Consider the following 21,967-nt stretch of genomic DNA (forward strand, 5'->3'; position numbering starts at 1 on the left):
GTAAACCTTTTTTTTAAAACTCCCTAATATCGGTATCACCCATCCCCAAAATAAATGCATAGCAGTCAGGCTCTGCTATAAGTTTTTATACCAATACTGACAGTTGAGCCTGGTATTTAGAAACAAATTTTTATTAAAACCACAACTCTTTTGAAGGAGATAATTCCGGTCACTATTTACAACATACCGATGGGTGACAGATTAATCGGAAAAAACAACAATAGCATTGATGGGGGCAGTCGTTGTTTATCCACTTATTTATTCAAGTTTTTCCTTTAATTTGTCATCCGTCTGTACATTACAATACATCCTCATAAATTTCTGCCATTCATGACAAACTGCAGGGGGCGCTGTCATTGCACATTTCCATACAGTTGGGAGTAGTTCCGACTGCGCCTACATTTGTACTGACATGGGAAGATTCTGTGCACTTCGGTCACAAACTGAACCAAATGAGTTCATCCAATGTCGTGTCTTTCAACAGGCTAGAGTTTTGAAAGTCCTTTTAAAAAATTTTAACACTCAAATTTTTCATGCAAGTTTTAAAAAAAAAACCAAGGATCCCCTTCTGTTGTCTCTGCAGGATAATGTGGCTGAGCAGTAGAACGGAATGAATGTCACTCAACGTGGCGATACTTGTGGAAAACATGCTGATAAAAGGAAAGAAAAAAATCATCTGCAGTAGGAGCTCTGGTCTCTTGGCAAACCTGCACATCAACATCAGTAGTAAACAAGTAACTCCACTTGTACTAAAAACAAATGTTAGCGTTTTTGCCAAGTTGTATAGAACATTTCCTAATTTTTTTTTTTTTTTTTTGGAGCGTCTCCTTAAAATGTAAACATCCTGGACCTGCGCGTCCTAAGGCATGGTGCGGTTCCTGGTGATGGATATCATGCTGGCGGCCTGCATGACTCTGTAGCGCTCTCGAAGGTTGCGTCGCCTCACGTGCTCATTGGTGATCTCCAAAACATTGGCAACTGGGAACCAGCCCTTCTGGCCGTCGGAGAGGCGAAACCCCTCGTACCAGCCTGGAAAGGGGGTGGGGAGGAAGGACGGGGGCAGGCAAGGGAAAAGGTTTATGCGTCGGTCATGCAACAAAATCGAACTCAACAAACTGCTACAGTGGAGGGTTGAGGGTACAAGGATCTGGGTGCAAAAAAACAGGTGGGTAGTGCAAAAGTCACATCACTTCTATTTGACTTGGGAAGAGGAAACCTGCATCTAAAATTTGACGGGGCTATTCGACAAATCGGCATAGAATTTCCGCCGAACAGGCATATATCTATAGGGTGTCCCAAAAAAATTTACAACATTTAAAACACTCCGTTTGACCCTTAAATGCTACGAACTTAATCACTTATGTTTCTTTTTTACTTGCAGAGACCCTGAAGTTTATGTTGATGCCAAGTAAGACTCAGGAAAATGCCAAGATTAACCATACGACAGCGAACAAAAATTGAGTTTTGGCACCAGACCAAGAGTGTTAAACAGGTGCAGCGACTTTATGCTAGACTGACAAAATGCAGGGCCAATATTGACATTGGTATGAAAAGCTTCAACCTTTCAGCTTTCTATCCAGCCATAAATTTATTTCCTAGACATATGCCTTGACCATTTTCTTTGCTGATAAAATGTTGCATATTTTTTGTGGGACACCTGATACAATGCTTTACGGCCTTTATCGGGCTTCTTTTCCTCTTAGGTTTGAACGGCAACCTCGTTCTTACCCTCGGTAGTTTTACGGATGACGTTGATGATGTCGGTGGGTTCCAGTGAGAGCTCGTCGGCCTGCTGGGCCACGTACTGATCCACGCACTGCACCTGGGGACAGTCTAACGCACACAAACGCCACTCATTTTTTGCAAACGCATAAATAAAAACAAACAATCACATCACGTAAGTGTGTCTCACCCCACTCATCGTAAATCACTTCTGTTTCCTCTCTGTCGACCTTGGTGGGGTCAGGGAAAACTGCCAGCCACCTGTCCATGTCCGACCTGTTCATGAAAAACACTCATTTAAAAGAAAAAAAAAAAGGAGGAGGAGCACAGCCTACCCTTTGATTATCAGTTGTTGCATGTCCTGTTGCATTTCTGTTTTACAAAGCCTAAAAAAAATAGGTAAAACATTTTATCTCTGCAGAGGATCTTCCGTTAGCTGGAGCACTTAAACAGTCAGCGGCAGATTTTTATCAAACACTGGAAATATCTGTTGATGAATGACGAAGAAAAAAAAATTACATTTTGGTGATGTGGATGTGTTGCTGTGTGCCACGTTCAATTTTTATGGTACAGTAGTGTTCAGAATAATAGTAGTGCTATGTGACTAAAAAGATTAATCCAGGTTTTGAATATATTTCTTATTGTTACATGGAAAACAAGGTACCAGTAGATTCAGTAGATTCTCACAAGTCCAACAAGACCAAGCATTCATGATATGCACACTCTTAAGGCTATGAAATTGGGCTATTAGTAAAAAAAGTAGAAAAGGGGGTGTTCACAATAATAGTAGCATCTGCTGTTGATGCTACAAACTCAAAACTATTATGTTCAAACTGCTTTTATAGCAATCCTGTGAATCACTAAACTAGTATTTAGTTGTATAACAGTTTTTCATGATTTCTTCACAGCTGCGAGGCATTCATTTTGTTGGTTTGGAACCAAGACTTTGCTTGTTTACTAGTGTGCTTGGGGTCATTGTCTTGTTGAAACACCCATTTCAAGGGCATGTCCTCTTCAGCATAAGGCAACATGACCTGTTCAAGTATTATGACATATCCAAACTGATCCATGATACCTGGTATGCGATATATAGGCCCAACACCATAGTAGGAGAAACATGCCCATATCATGATTCTTGCACCACCATGCTTCACTGTCTTCACTGTAAACTGTGGCTTGAATTCAGAGTTTGGGGGTCGTCTCACAAACTGTCTGCGGCCCTTGGACCCAAAAAGAACAATTTTACTCTCATCAGTCCACAAAATATTCCTCCATTTCTCTTTAGGCCAGTTGATGTGTTCTTTGGTAAATTGTAACCTCTTCTGCACATGTCTTTTATTTAACAGAGGGACTTTGCGGGAGATTCTTGTAAATAAATTAGCTTCACACAGGCGTCTTCTAACTGTCACAGCACTTACAGGTAACTCCAGAGTGTCTTTGATCATCCTGGAGCTGATCAATGGGTGAGCCTTTGCTATTCTGGTTATTCTTCTATCCATTTTGATAGTTGTTTTTCTGTTTTCTTCCACGCATCTCTGTTTTTTTTTTTTTTTGTCCATTTTAAAGCATTGGAGATCATTGTAGATGAACAGCCTAGAAGTTTTTGCACCTGCGTATAAGTTTTCCCCTCTCCAATCAACTTTTTAATCAAACTACGCTGTTCTTCTGCACAATGTCTTGAACGTCTCATTTTCCTCAGGCTTTCAAAGAGAAAAGCATGTTCAACAAGTGCTGGCTTCATCCTTAAATAGGGGACACCTGATTCACACCTGTTTGTTCCACAAAATTGCCAAACTCACTGACTGAATGCCACACTACTATTATTGTAAAAACCCCCTTTTCTACTTTTTTTTTTTTTACTAATAGCCCAATTTCATAGCCTTAAGAGTGTGCATATCATGAATGCTTGGTCTTGTTGGATTTGTGAGAATCTCCTGAATCTACTGGTACCTTGTTTCCCATGTAACAATAAGAAATATACTCAAAACCTGGATTAATCTTTTTAGTGACATAGCACTACTATTATTCTGAACACTACTGTACATCACAAATGTAATTTGCATTTACCCACATTTGAGTGATGGCAAATAATTTTAACATGTCTTAAAGGTACTCAGTCCCTCTATCTGTTCATTTTGACTTAATAAAGAAGGTTCCGAGTAAATTCACCTGACCTACAGGCCTAGGATGTCTTATTCACCTGTTATGTATTTTGTATACTGCATTTGGTCTGTGTATTATTCTGTTTAATACACAAGTATTGAAGTACAATCATGCGCATGCCAGAAAAGCTATAACCAAGGGGACAGTACCGGTGGAAAAAAATACAGGTGGCAAAACTCTTGAAGAAAGATGAAAACTCAGAGATCAAGTGTAAGGAAAGGTATCTGATTCCAAGTGGGATAAAACTAGTGCAGTGCTTGGAGAAGAATATAGACTTTGATGTCTTGAAGATGGAGCTAAAGTTGCGTAAACATTCGTATTCCACTACCAAGCTAATGTAGACACAAGTAGATGGTTGAATCTGGACACATAGACCTTTTATTTTATTAGTTGTGGTTTTTGACAAGCTAATGAATACAGATTATGTTGCAAGCCTTTTATTTATATCGGTTTTATCAGCTTAGCTGAGCAAGGAAATGCTACCGGTATGAATGCTAATGCTAATGAGCAAACAGAATTTTATGATACCGGTATCAATTACATGGTGAATTCATGACCCCCCCCCTCCCCACCCGCTCCAAAAAGACAACCATGAATTTACAGTTTTGCAATTTAACCAATGAAATTCCACGAAAGCATCAATGAATTACAAAATGTAGACAAACAGCTTGTTTTCAGTTCGTTTAGTTCGAGAGGAAGACATCTGTTCTACAGGTTTACTCACTGAGACGGAGCTTTCACCAGCCTCTCCATGATGCGCCCCTGATGGTTTTCCAGCAGGGTCAGGTTAAAGCAGTGCTCAAAGGGGCCGCCGCTGCTCCCACTTTCATTCACTGGCTGCACCTGCACCAAAGAGCGATGGGCGTGGTCTGTCACCACAAAACGCTCTCCACTGTTCCAAAACACACAAGCAAGCAAATTGGTTATTTCATGAATGCTGAGCAGAAATCCATCATAATTATGAGTTTAAACCTACTAATTTATACTTTGAAGATTTTCTTGCATGTAACTGTAATGTTTTTTTATGCCAAGAGAATATTTAGCATCTGCTCTTCTTCTCAAGCGCATTACATTCTGCCACCTTTGAAGAAATGTCAGATTTGGTCCAGTTCCTGTTCTCCCAGTTTGAGATTTCTGATTTAACAGTAACCGTTTCAGGATTATAAATTATGGAATTTGTAATCCTTGGGGGCTGTCTAGAATTGTGACTTCTATTAGACTAGATTAAATTCAAATTTGTTAATCTCTTGGGAAGACTCCCTCAGGGAAATTGAGGTTCCAGCAGCATTGTATAACAGCACACAGGATAAGAAGCACACAGAGTAAGTGTTATTTAAAGGGATTATGTTGCATCAACTTCAGCTTCCCATAAGCCCCCTTTTCTTCAGGGCACACATATATTAAACAGCGGTAGAGAGAGAATGAAGAAGTGTCTACTTCGGCTACATTCATACCAAATCCTTCTGGCTGGGTTGTATGGAGAAACAGAAAATAATGATTTTTCGGATTCATTAAATTTCTCTGCGGAAAGGGTCGCTCAAGCGTCTGTTGCTCCCTTTGTTTTGTGGTTGAATTCATACATGTTCCTTTTCTGTAGAGTTGTGTGTATAAATGTGCTGTTTGGGGTTTAGAACATCACTGCTGCAAAACAATCACAAAGTAAGAGTTTGCTTCTCTGATTTGGTGGATTTCTTACGGCAGGTGACACGTCTATGGTTATGTCTCTCACACAGGCCAAATTTTAGGATCTCATGTTTTTAAAGATCAGCAGAAGTTAGAGAGTTTGTCCTCACTGTATGCCTTTTAAAATTTGGGGAGTTACAAGAAGACGCTATTTATTATTTTTGAGTTATCATGGGAACAAACTGCTGTCCTGTCCAGGGTGTACTCTGCCTCACACACTATGACTGCTGGGATAGGCTCCAGCCATCTGTCAGTGCATTTTAGAGAATACGTGCCTAAAAAGGCAGAGGAAAAAGAGAGAGATGTGAACAAATGACTGGATTTCACATAATGTGACAATGTGATTTTGAGTATTTGTATGGTTTTGCTCAACAAAACACAAGGGACGCATGAAGTAAAATAATTACATTCACAAAAGGATAAACAATGGTGTTCTAAGATGTAATTCTGAGACGTTTAGAAACCAATGCCAGTTAATTCAGGCTTACCTTTTCTTGACAGCAATGATGAGCAGATCGTTAAAGAGGAAAAGGTGCATGGGGTTGAACCTTGCCCTCATGTTGAAGATCGTGCCGCTTTTGGACATTTCCTGCAGCTCCCCCTTCTTCTCCAGATATCGGTTTGCAGAGACGATTGGGATGGCCTGCAGAGGAGGCAGAACCAGGACGTGAAATGGAAAAAGCACGCAATGATCGGGACATTAAATTCATCTCAACTCATGCGCTTACAGAAGAGAAACACGTAGGATGTTTTCGCGTCAGCTTACCCTGAGTTTGTCAAATTCGAGTGTTTTAGAGAGATGGATCAACTCCTCCGTCTGTCTCATCTTTCCCACCTCCGAGTTACATTCATCGATGATCTGAGTGTGAAGGTGAACAACAATGATGGAGATGAAAGAACCACCAAAATGTGATATTCAAGCATAAAATACAAATACTGTAAATGTGACAAAGAGCATGCTAGTGATGATTGACTGTGGAGCTCACTTAGCACCACACTAGCATGTTGCCTGTGGGGATCCACAGGCTCTAGATTGGGTAGTGTTTATAAAATCAGTAGCTGACATTGATGTCAAATAACATCAATACATTGTCCACTGCACTTTTGTTTGTCCATCTTGCTTAATTTAGGAATTTAACAGTCCTTATAGTACGCACCACAGGGCTCCCTACTTTAGTCCACTGTATACTACACAGAATTCCTGTCCTTTGCTAAATTCACCCCCAGGAAAATCCTGTGTGAAAAACTGAGCTCCACATTCAGAATGAAGGTGCAACATATGCTGGAAACTACGACAGCCCAGACAGCGGGTGAAACTGAGGAGGTCAAATTTCCAGAGGCATGCGGAGAACTCTGCTGACTCATTATGTGGATCTGTTGGCTGAGTGGGTGTTTACCTTAGACACTGAAGCCAAAGCCTTGGAGGTATCCTGCTCCTCTTTTGTCCCTTCTTTCGTCCTCCTCAAGACATTCTGAAAAGAAACACCAACTTTCCATTTGTGGCACAAACAAATGCCATTAACAGGAAACATTGTCCATCAGGATGGAAACAAGGTTGTAAACTTGGAGATGTGTTTGCTTGTAGGTCAAGAGGTTGTGATGATTTTAAATGGGAACGATTATATTGAAATGCCGACATTCCACAATGTAACACAACGTCGGGCATGCGGGATTTTATTTTCTTTCCATCCAACAGAGGCAGCACATCAGACCACTGCAATGCATTTGTACCTCAATGAGCATCTTGATACGCGTTATTCGCTGGAAGGGCAGCAGCAGGAAGGAGGAGAACGGCAGCCGCTGGCAAAGAGGTGATTCCTGCAGGCGATTGAGTACCATAGCAAACTGCACGTTGTTCTTCCTGCAGAAAACACGAAGGTGACAAGGAGGCACACACTCACAAATGATTGGCTTATAAAGGAGATTATAGATGGTGTTTCAAAAAAGAATTCCCTTATTGCAATGTCTTGCATTCGTGTATACGTATGTGAAGTTTTGCCAATTTATTGGCTGTGACTGTATTTATTTTCAAAATGGGACTGAAGAGGAACTTTAACTGCTTAATGTCCTGCCAAGTAACCCTAAAATCTAACAAGCCCATTTATTCCTCAGTGGGTGCCGATGCTGTAAGCATCAAGGGCCTAACATGGATTCTTATTCAGTTTTGGTGGATGGATAACATCCCAAAAACACTGGCATTCTCAACTTTTTTTAAACACTACTACATCTTCAAAAACCAACACAGCAGACCGGCAAATCCAGAGACCGACTTTTCTTACATGAGTGAATTGTAGGCCTTCTCCTGGAAGATCTGGTTGCGGACATAGTCAATGTAGGCGGGGAAGTTGTGCTGAGCGTGGTAGTGGATAATGTCACAGATGTCGGTGAAGACTACATCCGAGAATATGCGATCTTCCAGGTCCTTCAAGAACCTGTGGGAGTGGGGGGGGTGTTCAGAAAACTTCTACTCAAAACCTGCTTTGAAACAGACCCATCATGCGCTTTCATCTTTGACTTTCCCCACCTTTCGCTGACCTCGCGGACCCTCAGGATGTTGGAGAAAAGGATCTGTTTGTCTCTGATGATCAGCGTCTCCACCAGCTCCCGGCTTTCCAGGAAATGTTCTGTCAGCACGCGAAGCGATCGTAGGTAGGAGGTCTCTGATGTCAGAACCTCAAACATACTCTGTTGTGGAGAACATTAACATTAAAAAAAAAAAACTGCCTACTCTGTTTTCCCCTCAGTGACGTCCTGTCTGATAAGAGACACCAACTGTAAAAGCTTTCATGAACTGCTTATAGCTTGAAGCACTATTACACTATGGCAATAAGGGCTGTAATGAGGCAGAATGAATGTTAACTTTTATAAAGTTATATATATATATAAAGTGTCACGTTATTGCTTTACGACGCGCTTTACAACATGACACTGCAAATCCTGTTTCTCTCCTCCTCGGCTTATTGATTCCTCTTTATTGAATCTCTCTTCTCCGTCTTCACTTACCTCCTGGTACTTGATTTGGTCAGCGGTGAGTTTCTCCAGGATTCCGCTCTGCCGCACGTCTGGGAGGTCCTGCCACAGGGTGCTCTGGCCCGCGGTGGGCACAGGGCTGCTTCTGGGTGTGCCGCCTCCCGATGCATTGTCAGATTTAAAAGCGATTATTTCCGTGTTGTAGTCGGCGCTCGTCTTGCTGATGTTGCGGCAGACGGTTTGCCGTCGAATCTCTCTGATGATGACACTGTCGCGGTACGTCTGGTAAAGAGGCTCTGAAGAGAAAGAAATGCGCTCACTTTGAGCAGGTTCAGAAAGCCACTGACTAACAAACTGTCTGATTGTAAAGATTCCAAAAAGGAATAGTTTGGACTATGAATTTAATTTGGATAACAACTGCACGTGGTTCACAAATGACTCACACTGCATGTTAGAGCAGGAAACTTTCACATGTTCACCAGGAAAGATTCTTTACTAAATTAGTTTCAAATTTAAAACAACTTTTTGAATTATATTTTGTTGGTGGTGGTGGGGGGCTGGCTTGAGGGATTATATTTCTGAGCTGGCTTGGGAATGCTTCGGGATCCCCCAGGAAGAGTTAGAGGACTTGACTGAGGATAGGGAAGTGAGGGATGAGTTGCTTGGCCTACTGCCACTGTAACCCAGACACGGATAAGCGGCAAAAAGTGAATGAATGAATGTGGGGGGCAGGGGGTCTGTCAAAATAGGTCTCCAATTTCTTTTCCATGGATGACCAAGACATGTTGGGAAGACTATTGTTCCAGTAGTCTTCCCAACATGTCCAAGAAAACTGAAACTTTGCGGAATGATCGTAAACAGACTGAAGGACCAGCATATTTTTTGATATTTACTGGATCTTTGTAGGATTTATTAAACTTTTTATGGGTTCTGTTTTTTGGGGTCACCCAGTACATAAACTACAGTTTTAACTTGCAAATGATGCATCACTGTAACTGCTGATAATTTATCCAAGGATTTATTAGTATTGATAATTTAAGGGACTTGTGGTTCAGTGGCCTTACCATCCTGCAGCCGGGACTCCCAGCTGAGTAAAGACTCGCTCCTGAATGAAGACTCTCTCCGTACTGGTGCAACTGGGCGCCTAAAAGAGGACAGAAAGAAGGAAGGAAGGAAGGATCATTCAGTGCAATGTGGAACAAGAGGGTCTAACTAAAACGTGAGTGACAGAGTTAATGATTGTATAGCACATATATAAAAAACAAAACAAAATCTGCTTGCTGAAAAAGGAGAAAGAACAGAGGTGGGGGGGGGGGGGGGGCACGTAAGGTTCAGGAAGTGACAACTCACTGTTCTTCCTCCAAGTCCTCTTTCTCTTTCTTTCCTTTCTGCACTCCATCTACACACACATGAAAACACAATGCGTTTGATTCCAGAAACCTTCTCAAGATAAACATGTAATTTACGTTTGGGTCGGAACAAACCTAACGTCTGCTTCAGCAACTGCAACGAGGCATCACTCGTCCTCCTGGGCTCCGCTTTAGGAGGTGGAGGGGGAGGTCTGACAGGCAGGAGGGGGCTGGAGGAGCGTGGCGTAATGGAAAGTTGGTTGGGAGAGGGGGTCCTGATTAAGTGCCGCTCCTCCGGCGGGAGGGGTGGAAGAGGAATCCAACTCCGGCGCATTGCTGTGGGGGTGCAGCTTTCTGTATTCAAAGGCACCCGAGGCGGGATGGCGGGTGGGGTGCTGTCGGGGCTCGAGATCAAAACGTCATCCACTGGATTCTGGGATGTAGGGTCGGAGATGCTAGCGGTCAATCTTGACCGCCGAGCCGGTTTGCGCACACTGATCAGCGGGGTGTCCAGCTCCTTACATAATGGCGAAGGCTTTTTGGGAGCCACAGAAATCGTGGCTTCATAAATACTTTCTTCTCCGCCTTGGGGTGTTACTGGTGGGGGGTGACTAAATTTGCGGGGGGTGGGGGCCAACCAAGGACAAAGTGCTGGCGAGATGAATGAGGGGACGACGCTGTGCAGCCCCGGATCCGACCTCCTCCTGTGACCATCTGCAATAAGAACATCCAAAGTGTGGTGGAAGGTTTTCTTTTTTTGAGTTGCCACCTCGTTTTTCTCAACCTCAGAAGTCCTGTCCACCTCGTCCCCTGCCTCGCTCTCCCCTTCCTGTCCCTCACTCCAGTCCTGGTCCCCCTCGGCCGCGTCCTCCTCTTCCAATTCACTCCAACCATCTACCAGATCCACCGGCACCCATATTAGTTTCATTCCAGGCCGCTGGTGGTGGCACACACAGCTGCAGTTTGGGTCACAGCTCGGAGTCAAAGGCGAGTCTGCCTCGGCGTCCCCTCCTCTGCCCACCTGTATCTCTACCTCTTTTCCATCTGGGGCTGAGGTGAGAAAAGACACAAATATTATCCGTTTGGACTGAATTACAGAAAACCTTTGCAACCTTCTGTACTTCCTACATTACATGACTTTTTTTCTTTCTTTTTTGTTTGTCAAAGGCTAAACGCCTGAACTGATCAGCACAACTGGTTCGCTTCCTCTCTGGGTCTTTCCAACATGCATATCCTCAGATAGGACTTTCCTTTCCACGCTTGTCTGTCAAGACAGCGGTTCATTGGAAAATACATCACGTCTGCAGTGCGTAAGTGATGTCTTCAAATATTCATGGAATGATTGAACAAGGGAAAGAAAAAGTTCTATGTTGGCAAAAGGAAATGAAGGAGGCAGACAAGAAATAAAAAGGAGAGAGGAATTGTGAGGAAGGTTAAGTAGGTCAGTGAACAGCCATTTGAAAAGCAAAAAAATAAAAAAATGTAATTCTTTTTTGTTAAAGTGATTGAAAGAAGTGACTGTAACGTGCCACAATAAAATATTTTTAGCACATATACTTGGCACAGACCGACACTATACGTTTCTCTTTGGTCCATCAAAAGAAAAACAATGAACTTTTTATGCCAAGTCGCTAAATTAATTATTATGACTTTATGCAACATGTGCACTTCTAATTGTGTCAATCTCACTCACCTCCCCAGTGATCTTTGGCAACCCCCTTACTGGGTAATAAATACAGATGCTTATATTATAACATGCCAACAAGGACACACTATTATTTTGAGATTGATAAATTGTTCAAAATGGCGCCTACAAACACTAGATTTCATATCTATGACATTGTTTCTTTTTAAAAACCAGTGCTTATCCCCGAGCACCACATGCAATTATTTTAAAACACTGAGTGCAAACCTGTTTCAAAAAACATCACAACGGGGGCTGAAATGTAGAATCTGGAGGCACTATTTTGCCTTTCAACATTATGGAGTTTCCTATTAAGGTACTGGCACTTTGAGTACTTCAGGGCAAGAGCCCATCAACTGCTAGCTGAATAATGGAACACACCTTATATTGCACATTATGTGCAGGTTGAGCAGGGAGAAATGGAAAACGTGAAGTACTTTGGGTCCTGTGGGCATTGATTTCAAACCACTAGCATTAAACATGTGCAAGATACGAGTATATCATCTATAACAATATCGTAATTATTGTTTTAACAACATGCAATTTGACATTACTGAGTGATTAAGCCTCTGGTCACAGCAGAGCAAATTTGCCAGAATGGGTGGTTTTGAATTTTATTTTCCAGGTTCAAGGTAGTCTGTGGACTACCTTTGGACTAGAAATCATCAACTCTACCTGGCAACATTGCAGCAGAGCTGCAGATTCAGTCACATGACCTGTCATTAGCATTGCCACTGCAACACAGGTTAGCTTAGCACTTAGCATCCGATATTAAAAAATAAAAATAAAAAGGATGGTAAAAGGAAGAATGCATCCACTGTCAGCCTCGCGATCTACTGTGGAAGATTTATGGTACTTCCTCCACATGGATCAGCCTCACTAGTGGAGGTGGTTTGGATTAGAAAAGATGGTTCAAGATGCTCAAAAAAAAAAAAAAAAAAAACCCACTGCAAGAAAAAATAAATGGATGACATATCAGTATGACTGTGGCCATGGTGGGGTTTCGAACACCAGATCCCTTGCACTCTAGACCAGGTCATCCAAAGGGGAATTCCGTGCTAGCCAAGCTAGTGGAAACATCCATGCTGCCAAAGAAAAGCCTAAATCAGTGAATGTGCCTGCACAACACACTCAGTGATCTTTGCTTGATCGAACTAATACTGGTGATTGTTTTTCTATTGTTTTCACTTTAAGGCTTAAGTTTTGAGGAAATAAATAAGGGCTGTTTTCCTTAAACATTGTGTCCGCTAACATCACTTGGAAGCAATAATCAATGCCTAATTGCCTATGAGTACTAAAACTTTTACAAAGACAATTTTGAAGAATATCATTTATCGTGACTGTCAAAGTCACAATAAATTGCTATTATTTTTGTCCATATTGCACACCCCTACTTTCAACCTGTCACAAACCTGGAGGGAAGAGTAACTGCTTGCATTTGAAACAACATGCAACAGCACGACAAGCCCACATTTCCTCAATGTAAAGTCCAAAACCACTGTAGCAGCCTGTCAAATGTAGCCTGAAATTTTACTGGTAATAGATTTCCACAATAATCAGGAAATGAATACAAGAAAAAGATATTGCAGAAAGCTAGTGTGATAACACGGGAAACAAAACATGAGGGATAAGGAGTTAATGGGCTCAATCTTGGGGAAACATCTGTGTTTTTCACATCGTAGTGTTCCTCCAAGTTAGAGCCTGACTACTATATCTGTTGGCTGAAATTATCAGCTGATATAAGCCTTTTGGAAACATATGCTGCCTGCAAAATTTTTGATGATATGAAAACTTTTATTTTACTGAATAAACAATGTGGACACCATTTTCAGCAGCCAAAGATGATGGCAGCACAATGCCATCAAGCATGGCTGGGATCCCCATCAACCCTTGGCCACATTAGCAACAACAAACAGAGGCTAAATGACCAGCTGTCATTTATTTCAATCAGAATGAGTGGTTGCTATGCTGCCAGCTAAGCAGGCCCAAAATAGATAAGAAATCCATTTTTACTTGAGGCCAAAATATCGCCATCAGGTACTGTGAAGACTTTGCGTCCATCCGTCTGTCTGTCCGTCCTCAGCATAAGTCCATTCCTATTACTGCCAGGGCCTTCTAATTCACAGGGAACATTCTTGGAACACAGAACTTGGACAAGTTCAAAGATGGCTAACTTTGACTTATTTTAAGCGGCCAAAAGGTCACATTCTGTTTCCTATTTTTATGCTCATATGGCCAAGGGTATTTTAACATTGTGTTATATTATGAAAATGCTGAGTGGCATAACACTGTCTGACTGTCAATCCGAGTGAAAACAGCGTGATGTACGTTCACTCGTTGTCAGTTATATTTATAGTTATATTCCATAAAGTTCATGTTTAAACTGCAAAACATCAAGCCTTAATTACATTTTGTTTTCATAAGTTTTATAACGAAATGTTCAAAATCAAATCAATGCTATCTTTATGCATATATCGGCAGATTATTTTACTCCCTAGTATCGCCCTCCCGTTCCAAAAAAAAAAATCTCTCTGGTTCTGCTACATGTAGGCTTTATCTGCTTATTTACTGGCACATTTCTAACAGAATCTGTGGACCAATTTACAGGGTTTTCATCTATTGACAGGGAACCAAAACAGAGAAGTGGCATTATGTACAAGATAAGCAATACAACATTACTGTTAGGGTTCCTTTTTTGTTAAATCTGAACAATGCTGGTAAGCATGACGCAGCAAGGGAATGAGTCATAAATGTCATTGTGATAGCCAGGATTCACATGTTCAGTGTGTGTTGGACTGGGATTGCAAAATCACCAGCAAGAAGAAATGCAGCTGGCGTGAAAGAATGCCCGATTGATAACACTGTTCGGTGTTACTTCAACAAAGCGAGCATCACTTCCTGCTCTTGAATTACACTCTCTCTCACGCGCACGCCCTTGTGTCGACTACCGCTAAAATCTGTTTACCTACAGAGGCGTTCACAGACTGACAGAACCCGTTTATTTGTCTGCTGGAACAGTTCAGCCAGCGGCACCACACCTGTCCGTCTCCAGACTTCACAGTCACAACTACACCATGGATTTAACATCCAGACCAATCAGTGCAGCCCCAGTCACAGTGCATGTAAACTTGTGCCCATGCAAGAACACAGGTTTTGCATGAAACTGCAAATGCTCACGACCTTACATAATGGTTTAGTGTCTGTGAAAGTGAAGTTTTTAAATGTTTATGGCTCTTATATACTTAGCATGTTCACTCTGCCACTTTCTTGAGAAATGAGTGGCTTTCTGTTGGCAGATGTAGACATTAATACTGATCTAATAGGTGTGTGTGTGTGTGTGTGTGTGTGAGAGAGAGAATCTTGACATTGGTCAGGTTTCCAGGAGAAACATTAAGCCCTGCTGAAATTTTTTATCATGGTTTAAAATTGTTGCTTTGAGGCTCAACATTTGCACTGTACCGCTTTCCAAAAGTAGTTTTGTACACCCACCAGCCACTTTATTAGGTACACCTTGCTAGTACTGGGTTGGACCCCCCTTTTGTCTTCAGAACTGCCTTAATTCTTCGTGGCATAGATTCAACAAGGTGTTGGAAATATTCCTCAGAGATATTGATCCATACTGACATGATGGCATCAAGCAGTGGGCCATTCAACCTGTCTGTCTGTTCTACTCTGACATCAACAAGACATGTTCGTCCACACAACTGCCACTCACTCGATATCTTCTCTTTTTCGGACCATTCTCTGTAAACCCTAGAAAGCAAGCATCACTTATTGTGTGCGAAAATCCCAGTAGATCAGCAGTTTCTGAAATACTCATATCTATGCCATGTTCAAAGTCACTTAAATCCCCCCCACCCCACCCACCCCCATTCTGATGCTCGGTTTAAATTTTAGCAAGTCATCTTCACTGCATCTAGATGCTTAAATGCACTGAGTTGCTGCCATGTGATTGGCCGATTCGCAGTTTGTGTTAATCAGCAATTTAACAGGTGTACCTAATAAAGTGGCCGATGAGTGTATGGGACAGTACTTTTGTTGTTGCTGTGTTATTTCTTTCTTTCTTTTTTTAAATAAACACCAATCATCATGCATCACTGCTCCAGTAGAAATACAAGTTTTAGGAGCCAGACATGACAGAAAATCTACATATCTGTGATTACTCCCACTGACCAGTTTACCAGTAGCAATTACTGCCGTCTCAGTGCTCTTGTCACTGGTTTTCCAACCAAAGCAAGTCATTTTTAGAAAATGTGCAACCCTGGTGGAACCTGACCTCTTTGAACCTCTTTACTGTCCAATCACAGTGCCTTTCTAAAAACAATCAATGTGACAACAGAAGCAGAGGAACCAGCTATTTACAAAATTAGGAGTACTGAGAAATTACTGAGGTTTGTTGTTTTTGTTGCACGAACACATTTAATAAGCTTGATTCAGATTTTCTACCCGACATTTGAAAGATGGCAGAGGAAAATCTAAAGTGGGGACCACTAAATGTGTAACATTACCAATACCCTACAGCCACTGGGGAAAAAAAAAACCTTCCACAAGAGGAAAGAGACAAATAAAGCTTTCAAAAATTAGTGCCCTGTGTTGGTGGAGGAGTTTGATTGTAGGATAATCAAAATCATCATCATAGATGTTTTTGACATCATGCCTTCGTTGTACCTTGCGGATCTTTTTGAGCTTTTGTTGATCTGTTTTTGCAGATCTGCACGAAATGATCTTGCCTTAAATTGGGCGACTGGTAGCAGTATTTTATTTCTATGAGCAGATGAAAAATCACGTACCTGGTCGACCTCCTTCGACACCAAATTTGTTCCCTTCGTCTTCTCCCAAGCATTCTGTTTGTTTTTGCAGTTTATGGGTCCTCTTTGTAGGCAGTGGAGGAACCCGCTCTGCAACTACATGGTTCAGCACAATTAACGACCCTGGTTTGGGCTTAGGGGTAGGACCTCTCTTGAACAGTTTGAGTGGCTTTAATGATGCGGTGCCATTGGTGGGATGGTCCCCTGTTGTGTTTGGCACAGGCTCATGTTGGCTAAAACGGTCTACAATACTCCTGACCTTTCCACCAGGAATGTTTAATCCTTTGTCTCCTCCAGGCAGGACGTTTTCCTTTGATGGTTTTGGAAAAACCTCTGGTCTTGTTTCGGCGTCCGATTTGAGATGTGACGATTGTGGAAAAGACATGGTGGTAGCAGCAGCAAGACAGGAAGGGATGAGGCTCTTCTCTTAGGCTGTCTCAAGTCCAGGCCTGACCAACTGGAGGCCAGGCCTTCACAGCAAAGGTCAATGCCAGCATGCCATCCTCATCTGAACAATAAAGTAATAAAGCAAAATATCAATAGTCAGCAGTGCCGTTTATTCCTACTGTAATGTTCTACCATAATTTGAGCAACTAGGGTAATAAATTATCCTTTATTTCCATCATACTACAGACCGAGTTCAGACTTTGAGCTCTCCGCCGGAAATCCCGCACTTTAAAGCTTCAGAGGAACTTTGCGCTAAAACCTGTTTATTCCCTCCCTGTCAGCAGAAATTCTCACAAGTGAAACAGAAAACATTTCAGACCAGATGAGTAGCTCTGGGAATTCCAACAATGCTACTTGCTATAGTGTACTTTGATGTGCTAAAACATTCCAGTTACACATTCATATCTGTAAATCTCTTCAAAAGCCAACACGAACCACGATTATTTGCTTTATGCTTTGATGCGGCCGTACTGTACGTCCATCAAGGTTTGTATTTTCACCTTAGAGGTCTAATTTCTTGCACTTTTGATCACATGGATACCAAATAACATGGACAGTAATACATAAAAATCTCACGTTGTGTGTTTTTAAATGCATCCAGAAAAGCCGCATCAATGGCAAAATCTAATCACTTGTTCCCAGACTGCAGGATGCAATTCAAGCCAGTCCGTGAGTTTGTGACATGATCTTATTTTTTATTATCAGTTGGAAACTTTGACCAACATAGATCTGATGTCTGATCACAAGTACTACTCAGGATCCACTATGCTTAATGTCTGAGATCTGACACGATCAAGTGTACACAAAGCGACAAAACTGCTTTGTGTAACATCCCACATTTCTGCCTGCCACTTCCTGAATACTGCCACCTGGTGGATAGTTGGTGCACACTGGATGGATGATAGAAATAAGGAGCAGGTATGACTCGTCTGCTGCCTGTATGGGTTTGTTGCAGGAAACAATCTCATCACATGCATGGAGGAAATTAGGAGCAGGTGTGGTTAAAGTTATACATTTAGCTTGAAATGAGCTTGTTAGTTTCTTCAATTTCCATTGTCTAGATCCGGTGGACATCAAGGTTATTGCTGTTTGTAAAATGCCGCACACTCCACCTTACCAACACCCTTCAAAACTGAATAGCTTTAAATTCTACCTAAAAAATTCAGATGCCACATAATAAATTCTGCAGTGTTAACTCCGTGTTATGATGAAGGAGGTGATTTAATACTATTTTGAATGGGATCATATTCACTTACTGTGCTTAGTTGTCTGGACAACCGATTTATGCAAAATTAATTATGATGCGACAGCCATGGTTATTTACAATTAGGTTTAGATTTATTGAGAAAACTCATTAAGAACACCATTTGCGGTGGTGTTAAAGGATGTTATTAATAACTGCTGGATTCATTTCCAGAAAATGATCAATGTTGACATCTTTTCATAGAAACAAAAACATGATAAGAATATGATACGATAAGTATGACATCCTCGCATACAGACAGATGCACATGAACAGCATAACTGGCATGACATCAACAACAAATTTAAGATTCACAGAGAGTGACCACATGGCCATGCTGCGAATTCCTTTCACCATTTGTTTTTTTTATTTTTATAATTGTGTACAACAGCTGATGCAATCCCAAAATCAAAAGAAGGTTAGTCATACACTGACTCACTCACATCAAGTAAGTGCTACCATCCTAAGGAATATTTAGAAGCTGTCGGCACAAAAGTTAGAAAAAGAAAAAGCTGCATATACATTTACAACAAATTGTATTTTCACGATAACTTTTTATAAAAATATTGCATTCGATTTTTTACCCTTCATCAGTGGATCAAAAGAAAAAAAAAAATCAAGTCCAGATATTTCTATTGCAATACAAATTAACTGTGCAGAAATATTAGAAGTATGTAAAAAGTCACAAAAACTGAAAATATTTAACTATTTTAAATGAACAATCCCTCTATTTTACAAGAACGTCACATTGACCAATTAATAATCTACAGATCATTATTCTACCACACAATCAGGTTTTTATGAATCTAAAAAGGTCTGTTAACTTCTTCATGTCATTTTCTTTCATACATTCGACAAAAATTAAAATTTGATCTTTTCCATATTAGTGAAAGTAAAAACTCCCATTAAGAAGTAAATTTACAAAAACACTGGGGTACTTTGAACTGTTTAACACCACTGACTGTATACACGGAACCTTCATGCATGTGCTAAGATTATTCACTGCAATGACCCTAGATATGTCCAGCAGGTGGCAAACATATGTGACATTACACACTGTAAAAATCAAAGCAGTGCGTGAACGTTGTCCAAAGTTTAATCTGTTTATCCTCGTTATATGCCATTTTAATTTAGAGACTAAAAAGACGACAGCAAACATTGTGTTTGAGTTATTGTGTTAACAACCTGGAGGTGATGGATTTACCTACATATTCACGAACTTCATTTTACAGAGTAGATGGCTAAGCTTTACTAACCAATCAGCGAGTGAACAAAAGCGACACAGACACCAGCAACCCGACAGTGCAAGAGGATGTGTTTGTCACGAACAACACTGAAACAAGGCACACCAGCCTGTCAGACCAGTTTGGAAGAAACCCTGTACACTCAGGGAGTTTATTATAAAAATGAAAGATGTGGGTTTCCGGTTCATTCTAACTCTTCTCTGCTGACCTTCAGGCATGTCTGGAAAAATTAAGTTACCGTACCGCATGCCACTGAAACTACAAGTTGAAGACATTAATTAAAACTGTTCCTGTAAGCACCCCCACTTCCCCAGGTTACAATCACTGATAACTGGGTGACGCATAACCCACTAATAACAGCGTGGGTCAATACAGTCTGTCTGACAGGACACTTGAGATTTACACACTTACTTTCATTCAGACTTCACCTCTTTTGTTTCCCTTTAATTTGTTGACCCGGTTGGCTCAATAGCCACATCCTCAAGTCTACTGGAGGCGACACTCCAGGTCAGGTCAGTGGGTCACCCATTCATCCCACGAAGTGTCCAAACCCAAAACACAACACACACGGCATCAGCCCTTCAATCAGCCCAGCTTCAGTACAAGTGAGGACAGCGAGTGTCCATTATTCAGACTGTCCGACGGGACATCTGCTCTAAGCACTAATGGGTGGGTGTGCATAAAGTGGGTCAGGGGGGCTTTAAGAGAGTCAGGCCATTATTCCATTCCCTGTGAAGAGGGTGGAAGCTCCACGTTGTCCAGGAAGAGGACGGAAAAGGCGCGTCAGAGCAGAAAACACGCTCATGGGGTTAGAATGCAGGCGTACGAGGATATATAGCGTTTATTTAGGAGCTGATGGTATTACTCAGTTGATAAGCCACAACACTGATGAGTAAATAAACATTTAACTCGTTTATCTCACGGAAAAAAATCAAACATTCTCTGGTTCCAGCTTATCAAATAAAAGGAATTGCTGTTTTTTTTTTCCTTTGTTGTCATTGTTAATTGAATACATTTTGTACTGGACAAGATAAAAAAATATATATATTAAAAGGTATGAGTGCAGAGTATTGACAACTGTGTTGATATTTGACAGCTTTATCAAATAAAGATCAGAAAATGATTGGTTATTCAATAATGAAAGCAAACATTTTTTCTCTATTTCAGATTATTTTAAATGAAATATCTTTAGTTTTTTGTGCTATCACCATTTCACCTTGGACTTAACCAATGGCATTTGACGTTTTGGAGGGGAAAATTAAAAAAATTTAATTTCTTTTCTTTTTTTATGAGTAAAAAAAGTAGCAATAAATGAATCAATTAATGCGTAAATATACACATACATCTAGAAAGAAATTAATAATTATATTTAGTGATTAAAAGGAATGTAAGTAAATTAATATACTGGGCATTTCCATACATCAACCATTATTTCTTTCCCTCCCTGGTATTCACAATTTATTTATTTGTGTATTTATTTTCTTATTTATGTATTTCCACAAATTATTTATTTGTGCATTTTCACATTTATGTAATTATGCATTGCAACTTTAACACTTTGCTGAATGAAATATCACATCTTTGAAAACATATTTAATGACTGTTATCAAAATCTATTTGATGCTGTAAGAAATTATTTATTTAGCAATTTGAAGGAAAATCACATTAATCATTGACATATAATAAGAAACTTTTTAAAAAATGTTTAATATTGTAAATACTGCAATAATAACATATATGCAAATATAAATAATTTAACAGGTAATAATTTGATAGTCTTGCATTGATTTTTTTTTTTTTTTTTCCCTCCATAAGGACGCAGGTGCTTCTGGCAAAACCAAGCAAACCGCACCTGCTAAACTACCAAAGGTCAAGTACGTTTAGATAATAAATAACGAAATTCAGTTCAGGAAACTTACCAGAGTTGCTAAAAAGCCTCTGTGTTTGTTTCTTCAGTGATTCGGCGTCAAATTTTGGTTAAACAACACAGTCGCTTCTGATTGAAAACGAGTCAAGTTCTGCGTTTTACAACGTACTTGATCCCGTGCGGATAAAAAGACGATCCAAAGACATACGGTAAAACAAATTATCCACAAAGTTAAAAAATATAAAAACATTAAAAAAAAAAAAAACAAACAATAGCTCAGTCTGTCAGTTTGAGTTCAGTTGCGCCTCTTCTGCCGCTGTCTTTGTTAGCAGGTTAGCAGCAGAATGAGAGAGGAGCGCAACACTGAGAGGCGCGTCAAGTTACACACGGCGTGAAGAGTGCATATACGTTCGACCCTTTCAAAATAAAACCTGTCTTAAAACGTATTTATTTTTGGAGAATATATCGGGCAGAAAGAGACGAACATTTTAACAAAATGATAACCGTGTAAAACATAAATTTCTGTGAAACGATAACGATTAGCATAACTCATTACATAAAAATTTGCTCTACCCAAAGCCAAAGGTTTACACTCATCCAAAACAACTTTTTTCTTTCTTTCTTTTAACCGTGCTGCACGTGAATGTGTTGTTAATTTACTGAAAAAGGAACTTCAGATTCCTGTCGCGTTAACGCTTAGGAATTTCATTTAGAAGGTTGGCATGTGAGCACTTCCTGTGTACTTATAGCATACTTGTCATACATTTGGTCGTCAAACCAGAATTTA

General features: G+C 40.6%; 1 protein-coding gene across 1 annotated transcript; it reads right to left on the reverse strand.

Annotated features, from left to right (window-relative positions):
* Window positions 1-110: 110 nt before the first annotated feature.
* On the reverse strand, window positions 111-21,454 carry si:dkey-38p12.3 (rho guanine nucleotide exchange factor 15). Its single transcript, XM_034164760.1, has 16 exons — window positions 21,233-21,454; window positions 16,362-16,887; window positions 10,023-10,937; window positions 9,889-9,937; window positions 9,603-9,682; window positions 8,572-8,834; window positions 8,093-8,253; window positions 7,848-8,000; window positions 7,300-7,429; window positions 6,966-7,040; window positions 6,335-6,427; window positions 6,057-6,211; window positions 4,610-4,777; window positions 1,913-1,998; window positions 1,729-1,833; window positions 111-1,029 (listed from the first exon to the last, which is right to left on the reverse strand). The coding sequence occupies exons 2-16, from the start codon at window positions 16,762-16,764 to the stop codon at window positions 860-862; spliced, it is 3,006 nt and encodes a 1,001-aa protein (XP_034020651.1). The 5' UTR covers window positions 16,765-16,887; window positions 21,233-21,454; the 3' UTR covers window positions 111-859.
* Window positions 21,455-21,967: the final 513 nt, after the last annotated feature.

The sequence above is a fragment of the Thalassophryne amazonica genome, chromosome 23 (genome assembly GCF_902500255.1).
Source record: "Thalassophryne amazonica chromosome 23, fThaAma1.1, whole genome shotgun sequence".
Lineage (NCBI taxonomy): Eukaryota > Metazoa > Chordata > Actinopteri > Batrachoidiformes > Batrachoididae > Thalassophryne > Thalassophryne amazonica.